Genomic DNA, 23,597 nt, shown 5'->3' on the forward strand with positions numbered 1-23,597 from the left:
TTATGCTATGGCATGACTCATCATCCAGGATTACATATTACGATTGGGCTGTTGGATGTACTGATCAACGAGATATTGAGGGCCATATTTATGATGTTTTCTTGGAACACAACTTTGCTGCGCTGAGCTGCGTGAAAGGGAAAGGGCAGGAATGTGCCATGTCTATCAAGATATAGGGGGTTATTACAACTTTGGAGGAGGTGTTAATCCGTCCCAAAAGTGACGGTAAAGTGACGGATATACCACCAGCCGTATTACGAGTTCCATAGGATATAATGGACTCGTAATACGGCTGGTGGTATGTCCGTCACTTTACCGTCACTTTTGGGACGGATTAACACCTCCTCCAAAGTTGTAATAACCCCCATAGTGTATTCCTGCTCTGTCCTCGGCGCTGGCGCACTTTGGCGGCTTAGCGCCAACGCAGGCATACTTGCGCCATGGTGCAAGGTTGCCTGCATTGCAGGTAGGATTGTTTTTGTGCAGGAAGGGACACTTTCCTTCAAAAAAACAATTCTTTGAGGCTTTTTCCTCTTTCTAAGTGTGCTGCAGAATGTAGCACAAGTAGAGAGAGGAACAAATTAGAAGAAATTAAGATATTTCTCTTCATTATGCCTCGCCTGGGAGGGCATAACATTTTGACACAATTTGAGGTCAACCCCACATGAAAAATCACGGAAACACCTACACTGCACCCATGCAACATCTCCCTGGGGCAGAGTAAGCAAGACAACGACTTGCAGTGTCTCGGGTTACTCCATAATTACCATGTACTGCAGGGCCACGGAAGGTGGCCCTGCGTGCCTTGGAAAACCTCATCTAGAGTTTGCATCACCCTTGTGTTACTTTGCAAGTCTGTATCTGATATGTCTGTAACTGTAAAATGGAGCATCTGCTTATATTGGTCCATTTCTCAAGGCCTGGAGATTGGTAACTGAGGAAAGTCAATGAGTGGGTTGTCCCTTATAGTTCACAAATGGTGGCTTTAGTGCCACATGAACCTCCAAAACAATCACTTCCTGTGCATCATGGGTGTGCACTATTACCATTGCTTAGCAACCTTTATTTTTTACTTTTGGGAGCACTAATCTAATACTTTAGTTATTGCGTATACATGTATGCAGATGGCACCCTGTAGCGGGATTCGGGTGGTGCTGACCCTAACTTTCATTCCACGCTGTTGGTGAATAACCAATTAATACTGGATGTGCTTATGTAGCCTGCAACTGAAAGGGAACAGAACTGAGATACCTGAATGCATCTTCATGGCCATCTAGTGTATTTATAGGATTCAGGGCAAATGATTCGCCAAATTGAATGTCTGTGAGTCAGTAATTGACTCCCATCAAAAATAGATTTATCAGATAAAACCTGGCGCTTAAATCTGTTTGTCAGCATTGTGTTTTTAAGGTGTAAACCTTTTTTGGGTTCTTTATTTAAGTGAACTCTTTATAGTGTTCCCTTAGAACCCTCTGCTCTGCACTATGAGTTAAGAATAATGTTAGGTATATGCACTTACTTTGATGGTATTGTGGTCTTCGATATTTGGGCCTCAATATTTTGTCTGCACAAAATTTCACAATATTTTTGCCCCTGCTATTCTGGCATCTAAATGTTATTTTCAGCGTACACAATCTACCCTACACATTCCATGCCATAGCATGTGGTGCCATGTCTTGCCAAGCATTGACATATGATAAGATTGGACATCTGCTTGTTCATCTCCTTAAGACCAGGCATGTTCATAATATCATACATCCCCTAGAGCATGTCTGTACTGCAGACAGGAGCTTGTGTCAATTCATAAGATTATGTACATTAAAACAAAGCATCTCTTATTACACATATACCTCGAAAAAATCTCATGCCTTACAAAATAAATTCACCAGGAATTTTTAACTCACCTTCATTTCAAGGCATGAGGCGAACACATTTTTGCCCATTAGAAATTCTCTTTTTCTGTTGCCTCATATTTATTTCTGTCCTCTCTCTCTTTTGGTTGTTTCTCCCTATGATTGTTTCTACTTCTTATACCTGCCTTTTTTCCATTTTTTCTCCTCTCTCTACCCCTTTGCTAGTTTCTCCCCCGCCTGTACCATTTGGTGTATAAAAATGTTATCTAAGCCAACCAAAGTCAACACAAACCTAAAATATGAGCCCCCCTAAAATACAGCACTGCTTATGGTCAGACTACGTCTTCCAAGGGTGGACTGACATACATCCAAAAGTCACTGGCTTTATTTAGTAATACTTAGTAGACAAACCAATCATTGTGTGCTTTGATGGTACAGCAAATAAACACAACCAGTCCCCTGAATATCCCTCCAGAAAGCAGTTTTTGGCTTTCTAGTTGCAGATCACTGACCTCCTCCCACCTGTGGTGAGAGATTAGATGGTCCATTGTCTTCAGTAGTAGCATGAAATCTAGTGCTCCCACCAGAAGTTTGGTGGTGTAAGGCAAGAAAGTGAGAGAAGCAGCAGGAGATGATGGGGTTCAAAATTGGAATATGATTTATCTAATTTTCCTTCTGTCATGGCCCTTTCATGTCTTGTTACAGGTATGCCATGGCCCTGGACACTTCCGCCTGCAATGCGTCTGTAAAGATGCTGCTTTACAATAAAGCTGCAGCCGCTTTTGAAGATTTACAGAACCAGAACCCAGCTTACTATAACCTTATAAAACCAAGCATCGGTAAGTACCAACCATCAGTTACTCTGTGGGCCATACCCCAAGTTCAAATCCTGCTGATATAGATTGTTTGCTAAATCCTGCTGTTATAGATTGTTTGCTGTCATAGGCCCTAAGAGTTGGAACCACCTGCCAACCTGTATGTGGCAGGAACAAACCCAGATTCTTTAGGTATTAATGTGTAAATATGGGTATGTCTATGGTGAAACTAAATCAAGAAAAGAAGAAAGAAAAAGAGAAAAAAAGAAAGGAAGGGAGAAAGGAAGAAAGTTACGAAGGAACTTATAAAAAAAAACACCTAAATAAACAAACGGATAAATACAATTGCACCTAAATGTAGAAATTACATAGCACCACTCCACGGTCTTGCCACTCGAAGGGGAAATACAGTGTGAAATATGATGTTTTCTGTTGCTTGTGCTATCAGTAGTTTAGGTGTCGTTCAAATCATTGTGATGCACATTTGTTGTTGCTGTCAGCTAGCTTTTTTGTAACCCAAAGGCTTTGAAAGGGTCTTTGTGGTACTTCAAGGTAATGTGTATACACATTAGAAATAAAATAATATGCCCTGGTTACCGGTTGGAGCAAAAAGCTAAAATTCCGCTGGTCTATAGATAGGTGCATGTTAAGGTGAACTTCAGCTTCTATAACTTTTTAATTGTGTTCCACAACAAACTCCGATCTTAGGGTTTTCCAACAAAAGCTGTATGTTGCCACTGTATTTTGAGTGACCACGAAGGGAGGTGGGAGTTTCTTCTACCAATATACTTGTCATAGGAATTCAAAGTTAGTCTCAGAGACTAGAGCCCTGTTAAAATGTAGTAAAGTCACCACCGATGGAAGTAGAGTCCAGGCATCACTGGAAGAATCCGCTGGAACTCCCTGAGAAGTTTAATAACAGATGTATACATCTGTTTTATGTGAGATCCTTTACGTTGCTGCAAGAAGCAGGGTGGAATTGTACAGTACACCTTAGAAGGGCCACCTTATCATATGATGCTATATGTTCGTTAATAACGTATTTGAATGTTTTTGTTATATATGTTTTTTCCTCTACTAAATCCATGCTAATAATTGCTTCTCAGGTGGTGCTCCTGCTGGTGTCATCAAGGCTCTGGCTCTACAAAATGTGAACATGGACATACACACCTTCACGAAGTTAAATCCTGACACAGTGACGGTAGGAGAGGGACTTTTGCAGGGAGAGTTTGCTGGGTGTGATGAGTTGTTCACTGGTGGTCACTGTTAAATATGCAATGTTTGTGTTCTTTAAAGAGGCGAGCAATTAGTAGTCAGTGTCAACAGGATCAACGTTGTGTTGCCCTATCCGCAATGCAACACCTGCTTGCCATGGGTGATTTTGAGCTGTATTATGCAGCCACGTAATTGCAATGATCTCTGCGCTGGTTACATAATTCTCCCACGCCGGAGAGAGCATCAGTACTCAACAGACTAGGCTGGATCAATGTATTTACGTGGTTAACAGATTGCATGTGTCCACCATCACACGGCACCAATGTGATGGACGTAGCCCACGTCTCTAGGGACTGATTTGTGCATGACAAGTAGCCCATAACTGGCTGGTCCAAAAAGGGGTGGCATTGTGAGGAAAAGAACGATGGATTAAACCCAGATCTGTGACTGCGAGTGAGTGCTTGCATTGTTCAGCACTCCATCCATCATCCTTTTATGTTGCTAACGTATCCCACACTACCTTACTCACCACAGATCCCAGTGCTTCACATACCGAGCGCACGCAACTTTTACACACATCAAGATATGACTCCATGGGCAACAGCAGAACTCACAACAGTGGGAGACTTCTTTAGAGAAGTGTTAGAAATGGGGTTTTTGGTTGGCAGTCAGGTTACACTCTGTCCAAACAAGGACCCCCACTATAGTCAGGCTAAGTCACACACAATCCAAATTATCCTGTGCCCACCCCCTGGTAGCTTGGCACTGAGCAGTCAGGCTTAACTTAGAAGGCAATGTGTAAAGTATTTTTGCAATAAATCATACACTAACACCATATAGCACCACACAAATACACCACACAGTGTTAAAAAAAATATATAATCTTTATCTTGATAAATGCAGGTCAAAACGATTAAAGATGCAATAAGTAAATATTGAGATATCACTGAAAAGTGATATAAAGTGTCTTAAGTCTTTTAAAAGCAAGTAAAGTCTCTTTCAAGCACAAAGTACCTTGTTCGCGTGAAAAATCTCCGCAAAGAACCACAGAGGAGGAGAAGCGTGGGAAACAAAGGGGTGTGCGTTGATTTTTCGGGCCGCACACTACGATGCATGATTTAGTTTTCATGTAGGGACGGCTGTGCGGAGATCTCCGGCACTCAGCCGTGGATCCTCTTCCGGTTGCGGGGTTTTCAGATGCCCTGGGGACGATGCGTGGATTTCCTGCACTGGCAGGACAAAGCCACAGGAGCTGCATCAATTCGGTGAGCGTTGCGTTGAATTTTCTCCCCCACGGCAGGCGCTGTGACGATTCCTCTCTGGATTTCTGGTCGCTACGCTGGTGCTGCATTGATCTTCTCGTTGCGAAGTCGGGCTGCGTCGTTCCAGATCGGCGTGCAGTGAAATTTTCACTGCGGTGCAGGCTGTGCATCGTTTCTGGCAGGCTGTGCGTCAAATTTCACCGCACAAGGAGTCCTTCTTGTAGAGATGAAGTCTTTTTGGTCCTGAGACTTCAGTGAACAGGAGGCAACCTCTATCCAAGCCCTTGGAGAGCACTTCTTCACCACAGCCAGAGAGCAGCAAGGCAGCAGTCCTTCACAGAAAGCAGACAGGTGAGTCCTTTGGGCAGCCAGGCAGTTCTTCTTGGCAGGATGCAGGTTCTGGTTCCAGTTTCTTCTCCAGGAAGTGTCTGAGTTGGTAGGGGCAGAGGTCCTGTTTATATACCCAAATGTGCCTTTGAAGTGGTGGAGACTTCAAAGAGTGGCTTAAAAGTGCACCAGGTACCCTTTCAGTTCAATCCTGTCTGCCAGGGTCCCAGTAGGGGGTGTGGCAGTCTTTTGTGTGAGGGCAGGCCCTCCACCCTCCCAGCCCAGGAAGACCCATTCAAACTGCAGATATATGCAAGTGAGGCTGAGTATCCTGTGTTTGGGGTGTGTCTGAGTTAATGCACAAGGAGCTGTCAACTAAACCCAGCCAGATGTGGATTGTAAGGCACAGAAAGATTTAAGTGCAGAGTAATGCTCACTTTCTAAAAGTGGCATTTCTAAAATAGTAATATTAAATCCACCTTCACCAGTCAGCAGGATTTTGTATCACCATTCTGGCCATACTAAATATGACCTTCCTACTCCTTTCAGATCAGCAGCTACCACTCAAACACTGTATGAGGGCAGCCCCAAAGTTGGCCTATGAAGGGAGCAGGCCTCACAGCAGTGTAAAAACGAATTTAGGAGATTTGCACTACCAGAACACGTAAACTACACAGGTATATGTCCTACCTTTTGCCAACATAGCACCCTGCCCTATGGGTTACCTAGGGCATACCTTAGGGGTGTCTTATATGTAGAAAAAGGGGGGTTTTAGGCTTGGCAAGTACTTTTAAATGCCACGTCGAATTGGCAGTGAAACTGCACACACAGGCCTTGCAAAGGCAGGCCTGAGACAAGGATAAGGGGCTACTTAAGTGGGTGGCACAATCAGTGCTGCAGGCCCACTAGTAGCATTTAATCTACATGCCCTGGACACATATAGTGCACTCTAATGGGGGCTTATAAGTAAATTAAATAGTCCAATTGGGTATGATCCAATGTTACCATGTTTAAAGGGAGAGAGCATATGCCCTTTAGCACTGGTTAGCAGTAGTAAAGTGTGCAGAGTCTTAAAACCAGCAAAAACAGTATCTAAAAAGTGGAGGGAAGCAGGCAAAAAGTTAGGGGTGACCACCCTAAGGCTGTCAGGTCTAACAAGAAGGCTCCCTTTTATTCTATAATGACATAATGGGGAACTACATGTCAGTCCAGGACAGTTCTTAACATACTGCACCACACAGCAGCTCATACATGACACATGGCTGGAAGCTGTTACTGAGCCCCCAACGTTGCCTGTCCTCCACATCCTAATATTGGGAATAGGCCCCAGGAACGTGACCTCCATAATATACAACACTTTCACTACAAGCACAGAGACTGGCATGACGAGTGCACAGGCCCGCTGGAACGCTGTTCTCCCTGACCTGTTTACCCTAAAATCATAGTCTAGGACATTTCAAAACGTGAAGAGCATCTCCCGTAACCCCAGGTTCAGCTTCACCCAATTTAATTGCCGCCATCAATCACATCTGTCCCCCAACGCATCAAAAGCATGTTCCCGCTGACCGCTCCGGAATGCACACGCTGTGGGGCAATGGAGGTGAAATTCTAGCACATGGTGTGGGACTTCCCCCCCTGCAGCGTATCTGGCATGAGATCACTACAATAACAGGAGATCTAGCCGGACACACACTATTCCCTACCCTTGCAAACTGCCTCCTAGTACTTTGCACTAAGGATAAGGGGGCCAAACACCTTCATAGGTTTATCGACCTGGCTTTTGTACTATTTAAACAACTTAGGCCCATCTTTATACTTTTTGTGCCACATTTGCATCATTTAGCAGCGCAATCTTACAAATTACAATTATATTTTGTAAGTTTGCGCCGCTTTTGCATCAAAAAAGTACGCAAATGCGGCACAAAAGAAAAGTATAAATATGGGCCTTATAGCGAACTTAGTGGAAGGCGCTTACTACCCCGGACGACAACGTGCTGCAATGGGCACGAGCTGAGACACGTGCTGCGCTCTCTGAGAGATAGGGGCCTGGCTCAAGGCGGCTGCGAGATCTGGGATGCCTTTGTCATTAACATAGAAGCCAAAAACAATGTCCGCCACTGTGAGGGAGACTACAAGGTTACTTCCTTTACACATGATCTCCCCAACCGAATACAATACATCAACCATGCGCCACAACCCATTGCACATATCACTCCAGTGTAGTACATCCCTGGTCCCCTCAACATGTAACCACCTTGACATATTACCACATGATGCCACTAACCACCATGGCTTCACCTCCCAAGTTAAATGTGCTCCAAGGCTCGACTATTTCTCTTATAGTGTACAGCCCACTCCCCAGGCCTCCCATCATCCTACCCCCTTAGCCCCAACACCGGGGCAATTGTACATCATATACAATTATCTGTTCTAAACACAATTTTCAATGATATAATGTGTATATGATTCTGACTGCACCAAGATTGTTGATCATTTTCTATATGTTGACCCTATGCTGCCTTTTGTCCCTTGTCTCTCACCCCCCAAACCTCTCACCCGTTCCTTTCCTCCCATCTCTCCACGGCATAGAGCTCTGCAACGGTTGTTATTGTTGATTTGTAAACAATAAAGATAGATTAAAAGAAAAGTTGTCAGTGTCAACAGGAGAGGGCAGAGAGCAGTGATGGATTGAGAGAGAGAAAGCTTATGCAAGCGACTAGCTACGTCCATCTCAAGAGCGGTGAAGTAGTGCAGGCAGTGAGTGAACTATGTAGGAAGGCCAATGCAAAACCAATGAAGCATACAGTGCCCCATTATTCTAAGAGCAGAGGAGAATGAAACATGCTCTGTCCAGTGTCCTGAGACACTTGATTTTTCAAGGTTGATCTAAAGTAAAATCTTAAGTAAACTTCTCAAATGCATGAATTCACATTTCAAAGATTTAACGTTATAGTCAGACACCAATACTGCCTCCTTATGAATAAGGGGAATAGGTTGCAACAAGATTTCAACATCCCCTGAATAGATAATTAAATCACCAATATAACATTTGGATTAAAAAAAGAATAATTCCATGATCCACACACAATTTATGAACAGCACCAATCTTGCTACAACTTTATGTCATGGTATGACTATTTGTTAAGCACTGTGTCCACCCAAGGATCTTGCGGCGCTGAAATTCCTTTGACAGAGAGCAACTAACAGAATAATAAGGAGTACAGATAGGTTTTTAGTTGTTTTCTTAAAACAAAAGTGGGAGGATATGGATCTCAGTTCGAAGGGAGGTTACTAAAGCTTTTTTATACCGGAAAAGGATCTGTCAGCAGTTAACGTTTTTCTACCTCAGGTTACCAGGTACAAAGTTGCTTGAGAGAAATGGAGGTGGTGAGTAGGTTTGTACAGATTTAATCTATTTTTGAGAAATTTGAGTACACAATCACGTAGGCATTTATGAACAAGGCAGAGAGACTTGAAAGCAATTTTCTTATAGATGGGGAGGCAATGGATTTTATAAAGGATAGGTTTAGCTGACATGTGTAATGAGGTTTGAATGATGGGTATAGTTGCCTCACTCTGAATATAATGAAGTCTCATTAGTTTCTGTTTACAGATGGCACTCTTCAGCAAGTTACAATATCAACTTTTGTGGTGGCCATAATTGTTTTTCTAGTATCAACTGATAATAGTGGGGACAGTTGTATGAGTTTATGGGAAAGCAAAGAGCATAGTGACACATCTGAATAGGTTTGGACATTAATTTTCACTTTACAATAATGTTTAATGCCAAGGCATTCTACATAGGGTATGGCCTCAGAGCAAGGGCCTAATCCAGTAGGCCAAAGGATAGCAAGCCATGATGCATTGTCCTTGCCTAATACACAAATCTCTATTTTGTCCATGTTTACTTAGAGCCAATTGGAATTCATCCACTATGTAATGTTTTTCAAATGTCTGAAAATGCTGCAATAGAATGCACTGATCCAGCTACACAGACAATCTGACGTGCTTTGTCAACATAAGGTTATAGCGAGCATCCAAAATTTCTGATAATACTTAGGAGAGATGTAACATAAATAAGGTATAAATAGGGTGAAAAAGAAATCCCTTGTGTACTATAGTTTGTAGTTGCAAGAGAGAAAATAAAGTTGCTTAACATAACCTTTTGTGAGTGATTAGCTACTAAGATTTAAGCCATTAAGCCATGTAGAGGCAGTGTCCATTATCCTGCGTTTAGACAGTCAGAACATTTGAAGATTATTGCTTACGGTGTTGAAAACTGCAGACAGTGCAAATAAAATAGGACATTTGTGGAACTATTGTGGGCAGGCAACAAGAGACCATTCAGAACAGTACTTAATCCGTATTTTGTACTTCAGTGAGGTAAGGACTGAAACCTAGTTGTGAGTCATCCAGGAGTGAATTGATCTTCAAATAGTTGCACAGGCGATTAGCCTCTATTTTTGTCAAGGATTTTTGTGTCAGCCGTGAGTAATGTTGCTTTAAGTCTTTAGTACAATTCCAAATTGTAGTGACAAAATAATCTTGTAAATTGTTGTGGTGATTTCTGGAACATTGTTATGAAGAATATTTGTGGGAATTGCATCTCCTGAGGAGACTACCATACAAGATGTTATGTACTGAGATAATTCGTCAATGGGTAGACATTTAAAATTATTGAGTTAAGGAGTTGGAGGAGAACATACATTATTCATATTTAATTCTGATATTCCCCTCTTCTTTGGAAGATACGAAATTTGATACTGATCTAGTTTATGAGGTGCAAATTAAGGTGAACATTTGATCAACAAATTCAGCTAGTTTATCACAGAAAGATTGGAAGAGATAGTCTCTGGTTCTTGGTTGCATTTATAATACAATCTTAGTAGTTATGCTTTTGAGTTTCAGTAATGGCCTTCTTTTAGATTCATATTTTTTACTTATAAATAGTTTCACCCTAGGAATCATAGCAAATATGTCACTTCCGTTCCACCTGTCTTAGTGTAAGTTTCAGGGTACAGATATTGTCATTGAACCACTGAGTGTGGTCCAAGTGCTTGCTGTTTTTAAGACTATGGAACGGGGCAGCAGAGTCAGCAATTTTGATGGATCACTTATGGTATTCAGTGTAGCTGCTTTTAGGACATGTTACATCAGGAGGATTTGAGAAACCACCTTTGAGTAGCTATATGTGTATCGTATCAAATGTTCTCCTAATCTTAGGAAAGTCAGGGGATATTTCTCTTAACATGTCCTTTTGCTGAAGGTTTATGGAAGAATGACCACTTCAGGGCTGAGGAAACATTTCAGGGGAGTGGTCAGTGTCAGAAGGGGCCCAAATCGCACGTAGGATATGTGGTAGTCTGAAAGATATGTCAATATTTCTGTTGTATTGTGGTCATTGATATTACCAAACTACGGGGACATTTCTTAAACCAAGAGTCTGTTACTGTAATTACAGTGTGCTTTAAAAGTGTAGTAATTAGTGGATTCCATAATATTCTAAAGTGACACATCATTTTTCATCTTCTAGAATCTTACAGTTGAAGATGTGAAACATTTGCTTGGTCCAAACGTTGGCGATTTGAAGGATGAACAAAATAATCCAGTTGTGAGCAACTGGATAACAGCGCAGAAGCAGTCAGACCTGGACAAGCTGGGTATTGGGCTCCAAGGAGGCACATCAGGCAATGTGACCAGCACTTGGCCTACTACTATTACTACTACTAAATCTGCTACTAATGTTACTACTAATTCTACTATGAGTACGATTGTGACCGGAGGGACAGCAAGTACAACTAAAAGCACAAATGATCAAGGATCTACAAACCGTGGTTTCTCCATTGTCTCACCACACCCAGGTAAGACAAACATTCACATCTGTTGTAGTTTATATTTCCCAACCTGAGCAGACGTCAAATATTGTTTCAGCTATTTCACTAAGTTTAGAGACACTGGAAGTTGCCCATTTTCTTGATCAGTGCTGTTTTGCTTTGTGGTTAGTCAGAAACTCACCAGGTGGATTCTCCAAAAGACCACTGGGGGCGAAAAAGAGCATGATCTTCAAGGTCAGAGCTGAGGGAGTAGCCAGAAAAATTAAATATCCCTTTGAGCCGTATTGCAGCAAAGCAAGTGGCCCTGACCTATCCTACGAAGGCCAGTGGGAAATGATCCCTCAAAGAAAGTTTCAGAAAAATAGTGCAACATCGTGCTTTTCACATCATGATTGTAAAAGAATTCGAATAAAAACTGCATATCTTGCATTATCAACATATATTTCATGTATTTTTTATCTAGTTTCTTTTGTTCTTCTTTCCTTTGTCTTTTTTCTTTCCATTATTTTGTCTTTACTTCTTTCCAGTTTCCTTTCATTCCTTCTTTCTTTTCGTCTGCGCAGTTTTCTTTCAGCGTGTCTATTTCTTTCTAGCTTTTTGTACTTTGTTATATTTCCTTTTCCTTTTCTTTCCTTCTTTAATTCTGTCTTCCCATTCTTATATTACTTGCTTGTTCCTTCTTTTCTTAGAGTCCTCTTGTCCTTCCTCTCATTTTTCCACACTTTTTTGTATTGATTCCATCATTTTATTCTTGCTTTTCTTCTTTCTATTAATCATTTCTTCTTTTCATTAAGTAACTCTTTACCTGATTTCTTTCTTTCCATTTTCAAATTTTCTTTTCTTTTTTTTTTGCGCTTTCATCTTTTTTCTTGCTGCCCTTCTTTCCATTCTTCGTTTTGCTTTATTTTCTTCCTCATTCCTTTGTCTTCTTTTCCAGTTTTATTTTTTCCATTCTTCTTTTGTACCCTTTTCCATCTCACTTTATTTGCCTCTAACCCATTTTTAGTCATTTGGATGATTTATCTTTCTCTCTGTCACCGTTCTTGGCTTCTTTGGCATCATGTGTCCCCACTCCACCATCGTGGCATGGAAATGTATTCTTGTAGCTTTTATGAGTTTGTTCTTCTGTTTTGATCAACCTGGGAGCTATAGATCAAAGTTAAGAAATGGAAGGAGACAATTCAGTCTGCTCCACTGCCAACGGCGCTTAAGCTGATACAGCGGGGATTCACTATGCCCTTGGTCAGAGCAAATGGGAAGGCTAGATTCATTACGCCCTTGGTCAGAGCCAATGGGAAGTCTAGATTCACTACGTCCTTAGTCAGAGCCAATAAGAAGGCTAGATAGAATACTGTTAAAGAAATCTGAGGAAATGTTGAATGCAAGGATAAAGAGAGATTGGCTCAAAGTGTGGAATTACATTCAGTTACTGAAGATGTAAATGAGGTAGCTGAGGAAAGTAGGGGTAAAGATTAGAAGACGGTAAGCAAGTTTACCTCCGCAAGGATTCCTGGGTCATTGCAGAATTCCATGAATGCAGATTATTTTCCTAGCCTGTTTTGCATGCGGAAAGAACAGTGTAGATGGTGTATCCTGCACAAAGTAGCACCCAGTTATTGTCGAAAGGGTGTTCAGTTATGACATTTCCCACCTTTAATTTAGTACGTAAGCGTTTTGTATTGGAGCAGATCGAGATGACCTAGAAGTCTGGCCTCAATAATCCCAAATTGGATGGCTGAATGTTTTTCTAGGGAGAATCAGATTATTTTTACTTAAGATATTCTTGTGAATCACAGATGAATCATTAGAGGTCCCACCATCTCCATGCTTCAAAATGCGAGTAGTAATTGCTTCAACAAAAAGGGAATCCTTTTATAGAAATGATACATATGGGTTACATCACATTACCATTTCTTTTGTGGGATTATGTTGCCACCTTTTTAATTGAAGAGTTAAGTCTGATCTTGTTCTTTTGACTGTCACTGCAGTATTTACTTGCAGGACCATTCCCTGGTATTTCCTGTCCAGCTCTTCCTTGGTATCCATTGCAGAGCTTGAAAACATCTCCCTGTTTTTGTTCGAATTTACTTGTAGCAAATCTATCTCCCTTACCTTCTCAGAAGGCAAAGTAAGAAAACAACATGTTGCTCTCCATTGCTCAAACAAGAAGGGATGAATAGGTGGATTTATTTATATGTACTAATATGTAATTTTATATAGGACAAACAAGACCCTCCAGAGTAGAAGAACACTATACATAAGAGCAAGAGTAAATATGGTACACAGAGGTTAAAGATAAAGGGTGTATAACACCTGAAAGTGGAGCATGGAGATAAACAGTGTGAGGAAATAGGGTGTATTATATGGTGTGGTTGTGCAACCTTATCATGTACTACACACTTATCAACCCCTTTAGGAACAGTAGGTTTCGTTTGTGGAACCTTCAGCTCAACCCTGGATAGCTGTGGCTTTGAGCAGCAAGGCTTACACAAAGGAACAAGTGTTAAGCACCAAATCAATTAAAGAAGGAATTAACGAGACAGTCAAGAAATCAGACACCAATTTATAAAAACAGAATACATTTTTACGTATTTTAGACACCACAACGAAAAAGAGGGTTTACGATGTATAGAATTTACAAGGTAGAGTAAATCAAAGCATTTCACTCACCCAGGAATAGGCATTGGAAAATGTAACAAATTTGACACTTTGAAACTATTTCAGCAAAAAGTTGGGCTAGTTTTATTGCGGTCACCCAGAGTCACTTTAGGTGACCAAAACCAGTAGGGAGACAGTCAAGGGGACAACAAGGTCCTCAGAAACAGTTACTTCAGCAGGTGAAGCAGTCCTCAGTCAGCTTCAGGCACTTTTATCCATTGCAGTGGTTTCCAATGGAAGTGGTTGTGATGCAAGGGATGAAGAATGCTGACGATGCTCAAGGATGCTGTGGATGCAATGTGGTTGAAGGGGGTCCTACTGCAGTTACTCCTCAATGCACAAAGGGGGTAGGGCAGTCTTGGTCACAGGGTCGACATCTCTCAAAGTCCTCTTGGTGCTGCTAGAAGTCCAGTTGCCCCTAAGCTACCATTCGCCCAGTATCACAGTCACAGTCAAACCCTTCCATGGGCGATAACTTGGTTTCTGGGTGACCAGGCTGGACTCTGACAACTCTCCCAGGCTCATCAAACTTAAATGCGACTTTGAGTGTCAGCTCCTGGTCTGTGGTGCTGCATGGTGGTGGTCTGAAGATCCTGGACTACCAACTTGCCCCAGTTGGCTTTTCAGCTGTTTTGGCCCTGTGCTGTGAACAGGAGGTCAGCCCACCAACCCTTGGAGGATGTCTCCGTTTTGGCTGGGGTCACAAGCAGAACACTGTAGGCACAGCCCCTACTTTGCTAGCAACCAGGTTCAGCAGGTTCAGTTCACGCCAGTGTAGCCTCTCTTTATGGTGCAGCAGGGCAGTCCTTCTTTGGTCCTTCTCCCGGTTCAGACGAGATCTTAGTTCTGGGTGCCAGGGTGACCCCTTTATGCTCAGAAAATGATCTAAGGATAGGATGTGGTTGGTAACCAACGGGCTTCCAGGCTCCCTCCCTCCTGACAACCCTTCCTAGGACGTTTTGCATGTGGCTATCCCAAGTTGCACCATTCTGTCCACTCCCAAGTTAGCAGTACCCTTTTATCATCATCCAGAGCTCCCTCCCCCAACCCAGAGACTGGGCTACCAATCTGGGCTACACCTCCAGGAAAACTAGTTTACTCACCATCTTCCAATCCTTACCCCTACATTCCTCAGCTACCTGGTTTACATCTTAAGTAACTAAATTCCATTTCACACTTTCAGCCAATCTCTGTTTATTTTTGCAATCAACAATTTCTCAGATTTCTTTAACAGTATTCTATCTAGCCTTCCCATTGGCTCTGACTAAGGGTGTAATGCATCTAGCCTTCCCATTGGCTCTGACCATGGGAATATTGAATCTAGCCTTCCCATTGGTTCTGACCAGGTTCACCTCTCCTTCTTGGGTACCAGCTAATCTGCCTAAACAATGGAGCTGCCCCTCTCCCAAGTGTTCCCTCTTTTCCCTTCAAAAGCAGCTTCTCCTTTGAAGCTCACCTTTTGGGCTAATACCCATGTGGCTTCCTGCCTTGGGGCGGTAACACCTGCTGCAAAGGCAAGCGTCAATTGTCTCCTTTCATGGCAGCTGTTAGCGCATCCCCACAGGAGTGCAGAAAGCTGTCTGCATGACAGACTGACGTGTTCATCAGTAAACTGGCACTGAAAGCTTTTAGGCAACTAAAGTGGTAACTTCTAAAGTTGCACTTTGCCTACCAGTGACATTAAATTTTATGCAACCATTAAATTATGGTAATTATTAATTGGGATTTATTGCACTACTTCTTTTGATACCTGTCCCATTCAGAAGGAAGCAAAAGCTGAGATGCCAGCCTGTAAGTCTGTTCTTGCCAATGAGGCTATTAGCCTTCTTACAATAAGTACAACAGTTTAGGGTCTTTCCTGCTGAAAAAGTACATGTTCCACTTTGATTAAGGGCTTGGTAGGCATACCTTAGGGGTGACTTACATATATTAAAAAGAGGGGTTTAGGCTTTGCCATTACCTTAAACAACAAAGTCGAGTTTGCAGTTTTAAACTGTCCTTCCAGTCTGCAGCGGCAGACAGGGAGCCATGTTTTACCTTCTGCTCAATAACTGTGTTTTTATTTATTGTACCTTTAATGGCTCGTTGAAGCTGAAATAATGGAATTTATCATCACCTTGTGCTCATGGTGGCGCAACAAGTGCTGCAGTTCCTGAGGGGAACTCTAACTTACAGGCCCCTTGTACCCCTAGTACCATATACTAGGTACTTGTTGGGGGTACGCCAATTAAGCATACCCTATTTTAAGTGCCAGAGCAGATGGGTGGGTCCTGTTTAGCAGGGCTCTCAGCTCTGCAGAAACATTACACCAGTACCTAGTAGTAACAATCGAGGCAAAAAAGTGGGGGGAACCTGCAAAAAGCCTGTTTCCTTACAAACAATATATGGTATTCACATTAAAATGAAGGAATCATACCCCAAAGTGAACTGCAGAAGTATTGGTTCACTTTTTCATCTATCAGGTCAGTTCGTGATAACAATGAGGGCAATCACAGCTGGCAGGGTCTTTGGAAGATCAGTACTATAAATGCTTATATGAAGGTGTTTTCTGAGGTGTTTGTTCTGATAGTTGCTGGACTGGTGTACAATACCTGAGGAACACTCCCTTAACATCTAGTTTCAAAGCCTTGCTTTTTTTTTAAAACTGGACTTGCCATGCTGAGGGAGTCTTTGTGTTGGAGAGAGTGGGAACCTCCTAATGTGACCAATGTACGTCTTAGGTATTTTGCTCACTCCTTATGCAGAGACTAGTGTAATGTATGTCCCAAACTTATTGAACTTCCTGCTTCTATCGGAAGCAAATTAGGAGTGATTATAATAGGGATTATGCAGGCTGATATTTCGTGGCTGTATACTGGATGAGCTGCAGCACTGAAGGTTGTCTTAAACCATTTCACTGTCAGGTGTTAGCATACCCCTGTGCTGGATCATTGCTTTCAAAATATCTGCATTGGGTTTTGCAAGCTCATCTCTTTGGTCTCTTCGTGAACCAATCAGAATGTACTGTGGCACCTTCATGGCAATGTATTAGTTCAAACACTTAATTCATATCTCTTTGCAGCTTAAGATATAGCTAAAAATGGGCCAATATTTTCATTTTCAACTCATTTGCAGTAGTTTGTTGCATTTTCAAATGGACAAAAATGAGCTCTGGAATGCTTCCGGAAGAAACATTGCACAGAACCAAACATGTATGGGTTTTCTTAGGGAATGTAGTCCGCACTTTCAATTATGTGATATTAGCACAGATCACAAAGTTGTGGCACTGTTCATTTGTCAACCTATGTCAATCTATATCTAAAGTACAAAAAAAAAAATATATATATACAGGGAGTGCAGAATTATTAGGCAAATGAGTATTTTGACCACATCATCCTCTTTATGCATGTTGTCTTACTCCAAGCTGTATAGGCTCGAAAGCCTACTACCAATTAAGCATATTAGGTGATGTGCATCTCTGTAATGAGAAGGGGTGTGGTCTAATGACATCAACACCCTATATCAGGTGTGCATAATTATAAGGCAACTTCCTTTCCTTTGGCAAAATGGGTCAAAAGAAGGACTTGACAGGCTCAGAAAAGTCAAAAATAGTGAGATATCTTGCAGAGGGATGCAGGACTCTTAAAATTGCAAAGCTTCTGAAGCGTGATCATCGAACAATCAAGCGTTTCATTCAAAATAGTCAACAGGGTCGCAAGAAGCGTGTGGAAAAACCAAGGCGCAAAATAACTGCCCATGAACTGAGAAAAGTCAAGCGTGCAGCTGCCACGATGCCACTTGCCACCAGTTTGGCCATATTTCAGAGCTACAACATCACTGGAGTGCCCAAAAGCACAAGGTGTGCAATACTCAGAGACATGGCCAAGGTAAGAAAGGCTGAAAGACGACCACCACTGAACAAGACACACAAGCTGAAACGTCAAGACTGGGTCAAGAAATATCTCAAGACTGATTTTTCTAAGGTTTTATGGACTGATGGAATGAGAGTGAGTCTTGATGGGCCAGATGGATGGGCCCGTGGCTGGATTGGTAAAGGGCAGAGAGCTCCAGTCCGACTCAGACGCCAGCAAGGTGGAGGTGGAGTACTGGTTTGGGCTGGTATCATCAAAGATGAGCTTGTGGGGCCTTTTCGGGTTGAGGATGGAGTCAAGCTCAACTCCCAGTCCTACTGCCAGTTCCTGGAAGACACCTTCTTCAAGCAGTGGTACAGGAAGAAGTCTGCATCCTTCAAGAAAAACATGATTTTCATGCAGGGCAATGCTCCATCACACGCGTCCAAGAACTCCACAGCGTGGCTGGCAAGAAAGGGTATAAAAGAAGGAAATCTAATGACATGGCCTCCTTGTTCACCTGATCTGAACCCCATTGAGAACCTGTGGTCCATCATCAAATGTGAGATTTACAAGGAGGGAAAACAGTACACCTCTCTGAACAGTGTCTGGGAGGCTGTGGTTGCTGCTGCACGCATTGTTGATGGTGAACAGATCAAAACACTGACAGAATCCATGGATGGCAGGCTTTTGAGTGTCCTTGCAAAGAAAGGTGGCTATATTGGTCACTGATTTGTTTTTGTTTTGTTTTTGAATGTCAGAAATGTATATTTGTGAATGTTGAGATGTTATATTGGTTTCACTGGTAATAATAAATAATTGAAATGGGTATATATATATTTTTTGTTAAGTTGCCTAATAATTATGCACAGTAATAGTCACCTGCACACACAGATATCCCCCTAACATAGCTAAAACTAAAAACAAACTAAAAACTACTTCCAAAAATATTCAGCTTTGATATTAATGAGTTTTTTGGGTTCATTGACAACATGGTTGTTGTTCAATAATAAAATTAATCCTCAAAAATACAACTTGCCTAATAATTCTGCACTCCCTGTATATATATATATATATATTTTTTTTTTAATTCCATTATACCTACAGAATTTGCTGGTGCACGCCATATCTCCCTTGACCTGCCTAGCTGACTGGTTGCATGTATAACATGATGAACTTTCTTTTTTTTTTTTAAACAAATGGTAATTCCCTTCACTGTTCCTTGTGCAGGAGCATATCCCTGCCATGATCCTTCCCACATCTGTGTTTTAGTGCATCTCTTTTGAGTACTGGGTTATCATGCTAGTTGTGGTGATGAACTTGGTGCGCTGCTTTTGAAAAACTGAGGGTGTGCCTGAAGCTGAAACACCAGTTTGGGGTACCCGTCTTTTTGATAATAGTATCCCTCCTTCTGTGAGGACCTGTGTGGTGGAGCTCTCCAAGGCTCTGTATTGCTCTGCTTCAAATCCGGCATAGCTTTCAATTTGGAGATGCATGGCACTACTTTGCAGGGCTCTGCCTCACTCAGCGTCGGTTCCAGTCAGGCCTTGGGCTCAGAGCTGAACATCTCTGCCACGTTCTGTGGGGCTCTTCAGGTGAAACCTTTGGTTCGGAGCTTCAGATCTGTCAAAACCTTCAGCTGAGCAGGGTGAAATACACTCTGACTCCAGCCAAAGATCGAGGACCTTGAGGACAGTACTTTGGAGTTAAGAGTCACTCCTACAGAGGTCAACAGAAGACCAGGTCAACTTCAGTTTGGTCAGCTGAAAAGCAGGAAAAGCCACTGGAAGGTTGATGTGTCCCTGTACCTCAAACAGGCGGTCAGCCAATTGACCCTTTGGGTCAGTTTTGGTGCCCTGGGTTTAAGGCAAGAAGGTCAAGTCTTCCTTCAGGATTTTCAGACAGCTAGACAGTCTTTCTTCTGAACTTCATAGATCCAGGAATGTTCTGATTTTAGATTCTGGTGAAGTCACTTTTTCATCGGCTGCCAGCCAGTGGGTGGGATACACCCTTTGGCTAACTCTAAACTGGTTGTCAGAGCGTGTTGCATTTTAGGCCACTATCCACGAGTAACCACGAGATCCGAGCCCAACTGTTGCAGAAGCAGCATGCAGCAACCCTCCCCTGCATCTACCACACCCCCACTGGAAACAATAGAACGTGATGGCGTCGGGATGAATGCATTGGAAAGAGGTTTGGGAACTAACAACAAACTAAAAGGAGCTAAAAAAAAAGCCCAAATAAATTACCAAAATAATAAATGTGCTGAGCACCTATCCTTCAGAGGTTCTGACGGGTCATACAGAAGGACTAATGAATATGGTAAAGTATTAGCACAAATGGCAGGACAGTTCATCACTGACGCTACCTTACTGGGAAGCTCAGCTACTTCTCAAGGGTACAAACAGGTTACAGCACCTAAAATACAGAGCACTCTTGTGTTAGGGCATCAGACTCTTGACCACACTATGGTATAAACATGAAATGATTATCACAGAGCGTAATCTGAACACACATTACATATCACAACTCAACACATGTTATGTAGAATGCGTGATCTCCACTAGTACACTGGAATAGTGCGCACAAACGTTTAGGCCCGTATTTATACATTTTTAGCGCTGCATTTGTGTCATTTTGTTACGTAAAAGCGGCACAAACTTGCAAAATTCAATTGCATTTTGTAAGTTTGCGCCGCTTTTGCATCAAAAAGTGGCGCAAATACAGAGCTAAAAAAGTATAAATACTGGCCTTAGTGTTTCCCATCACACAATAACACACAAGTTGCACAAAAATCAAGAGCTCCTATAGCTTTTGAGGAGAAGAAAATATACGATACACACTTAAAATAACCTAGCTTTGCTGCATAGCTTCAAACAAAACCTAGTATTGCTGTCTAGAAAGTCCATCAACAGTGTTTCACACCAGGGTCTCTCACAGGTGACAAGAGATACAATGTTTCTTTAGGCCAGGAGTTTGCAACCGGTTGCCTAAGCAATCGTAGTAAAAGCCCCTCCCCAAGGGGACTGCAGCAACTGGCCTACTACTGAAGTGGGAAGTGCTCAAACTTGAGTACTTATCAGAAGAAGACGTCCATTCCAGAATCTGGAGCCTGCAAGAAGAGGTGCATTGAGGATTCCTCAGTGTAAAGCATTAAATGTTCAGGAACCAGGCTAGTTATAGTTCCGAGGCTCCAAAATGGCCACTGAGACTTTGAAGTCCCCTGAGATTTCGCTCGGCTGCCTCATGTCTGGTTGGGAATCTCACCAGCTTTGAGGCTCCCTCCCAGGACTGGCAGCAAGATCTGTGGCAGGAGTCAAGTGAAGCAGTAAAGCAATAACTACCAAGCGTGCATGCGTAAAGGCCCCCCTCTAAACTAGCTACCATGCATGCAGGCATAAAGGTCACCCTCTAAACTACAAAATGTGAACTAAGTTATTTTAGACCTTAATCCTGTTTTTCCAATAGCATGATTTAACTGTTGGGGTTAGGGAGCTGCTAGATACCGAAGGTGTGGGTGCATAATGCCAAAGGAGAGGTCAAGAGAAACAAAGTCCTGACAGCAAACAACTTTCTAAAAGTGGCATTTTCCAAATAACAATTTAAAATCTGACTTGACCATTAGGTTTGATTTTAAATTCTCATTTCAATGAATCATTGAATGATTTTCTTTGCAGTTCCAATCTGAGGTTATGCATGCTTTTTTTTTAAAACTGGACTTGCCATGCTGAGGGAGTCTTTGTGTTGGAGAGAGTGGGAACCTCCTAATGTGACCAATGTACGTCTTAGGTATTTTGCTCACTCCTTATGCAGAGACTAGTGTAATGTATGTCCCAAACTTATTGAACTTCCTGCTTCTATCGGAAGCAAATTAGGAGTGATTATAATAGGGATTATGCAGGCTGATATTTCGTGGCTGTATACTGGATGAGCTGCAGCACTGAAGGTTGTCTTAAACCATTTCACTGTCAGGTGTTAGCATACCCCTGTGCTGGATCATTGCTTTCAAAATATCTGCATTGGGTTTTGCAAGCTCATCTCTTTGGTCTCTTCGTGAACCAATCAGAATGTACTGTGGCACCTTCATGGCAATGTATTAGTTCAAACACTTAATTCATATCTCTTTGCAGCTTAAGATATAGCTAAAAATGTGCCAATATTTTCATTTTCAACTCATTTGCAGTAGTTTGTTGCATTTTCAAATGGACAAAAATGAGCTCTGGAATGCTTCCGGAAGAAACATTGCACAGAACCAAACATGTACGGGTTTTCTTAGGGAATGTAGTCCGCACTTTCAATTATGTGATATTAGCACAGATCACAAAGTTGTGGCACTGTTCATTTGTCAACCTATGTCAATCTATATCTAAAGTACAAAAAAAAATATATATATATATATATATATATTTTTTTTTTAAATTCCATTATACCTACAGAATTTGCTGGTGCACGCCATATCTCCCTTGACCTGCCTAGCTGACTGGTTGCATGTATAACATGATGAACTTTCTTTTTTTTTTTTAAACAAAGGGTAATTCCCTTCACTGTTCCTTGTGCAGGAGCATATCCCTGCCATGATCCTTCCCACATCTGTGTTTTAGTGCATCTCTTTTGAGTACTGGGTTATCATGCTAGTTGTGGTGATGAACTTGGTGCGCTGCTTTTGAAAAACTGAGGGTGTGCCTGAAGCTGAAACACCAGTTTGGGGTACCCGTCTTTTTGATAATAGTATCCCTCCTTCTGTGAGGACCTGTGTGGTGGAGCTCTCCAAGGCTCTGTATTGCTCTGCTTCAAATCCGGCATAGCTTTCAATTTGGAGATGCATGGCACTACTTTGCAGGGCTCTGCCTCACTCAGCGTCGGTTCCAGTCAGGCCTTGGGCTCAGAGCTGAACATCTCTGCCACGTTCTGTGGGGCTCTTCAGGTGAAACCTTTGGTTCGGAGCTTCAGATTTGCAACCGGTTGCCTAAGCAATCGTAGTAAAAGCCCCTCCCCAACGGGACTGCAGCAACTGGCCTACTACTGAAGTGGGAAGTGCTCAAACTTGAGTACTTATCAGAAGAAGACGTCCATTCCAGAATCTGGAGCCTGAAAGAAGAGGTGCATTGAGGATTCCTCAGTGTAAAGCATTAAATGTTCAGGAACCAGGCTAGTTATAGTTCCGAGGCTCCAAAATGGCCACTGAGACTTTGAAGTCCCCTGAGATTTCGCTCGGCTGCCTCATGTCTGGTTGGGAATCTCACCAGCTTTGAGGCTCCCTCCCAGGACTGGCAGCAAGATCTGTGGCAGGAGTCAAGTGAAGCAGTAAAGCAATAACTACCAAGCGTGCATGCGTAAAGGCCCCCCTCTAAACTAGCTACCATGCATGCAGGCATAAAGGTCACCCTCTAAACTACAAAATGTGAACTAAGTTATTTTAGACCTTAATCCTGTTTTTCCAATAGCATGATTTAACTGTTGGGGTTAGGGAGCTGCTAGATACCGAAGGTGTGTGTGCATAATGCCAAAGGAGAGGTCAAGAGAAACAAAGTCCTGACAGCAAACAACTTTCTAAAAGTGGCATTTTCCAAATAGCAATTTAAAATCTGACTTGACCATTAGGTTTGATTTTAAATTCTCATTTCAATGAATCATTGAATGATTTTCTTTGCAGTTCCAATCTGAGGTTATGCATCATAAGGAGTTATAATGTAACCCAGTGCTTTTCTATGGGAGAGCCGGCCTTGCCACAACAGCAAGCAACTTTCGAGGCTTTTCACTGCCTGGACATGTAAAACTTATATACCATTGTCCTACTTTTTAA

At 42.2% G+C, this 23,597-nt stretch overlaps 1 protein-coding gene across 2 annotated transcripts in view; it reads left to right on the forward strand.

Annotated features, from left to right (window-relative positions):
• LOC138261134 (otoancorin-like) overlaps positions 1-23,597 on the forward strand; it is a 208,860-nt gene that overhangs the window by 177,555 nt on the left and 7,708 nt on the right. For both annotated transcript variants that reach the window (XM_069209811.1, XM_069209810.1), the window contains exons 30-32: positions 2,559-2,692; positions 3,775-3,869; positions 11,006-11,333. In XM_069209811.1, coding sequence (XP_069065912.1) covers positions 2,559-2,692; positions 3,775-3,869; positions 11,006-11,333 — 557 coding nt within the window. The remainder of the gene's footprint in view (positions 1-2,558; positions 2,693-3,774; positions 3,870-11,005; positions 11,334-23,597) is intronic.

Source organism: Pleurodeles waltl, chromosome 10, assembly GCF_031143425.1.
Source record: "Pleurodeles waltl isolate 20211129_DDA chromosome 10, aPleWal1.hap1.20221129, whole genome shotgun sequence".
NCBI classification, from domain to species: domain Eukaryota; kingdom Metazoa; phylum Chordata; class Amphibia; order Caudata; family Salamandridae; genus Pleurodeles; species Pleurodeles waltl.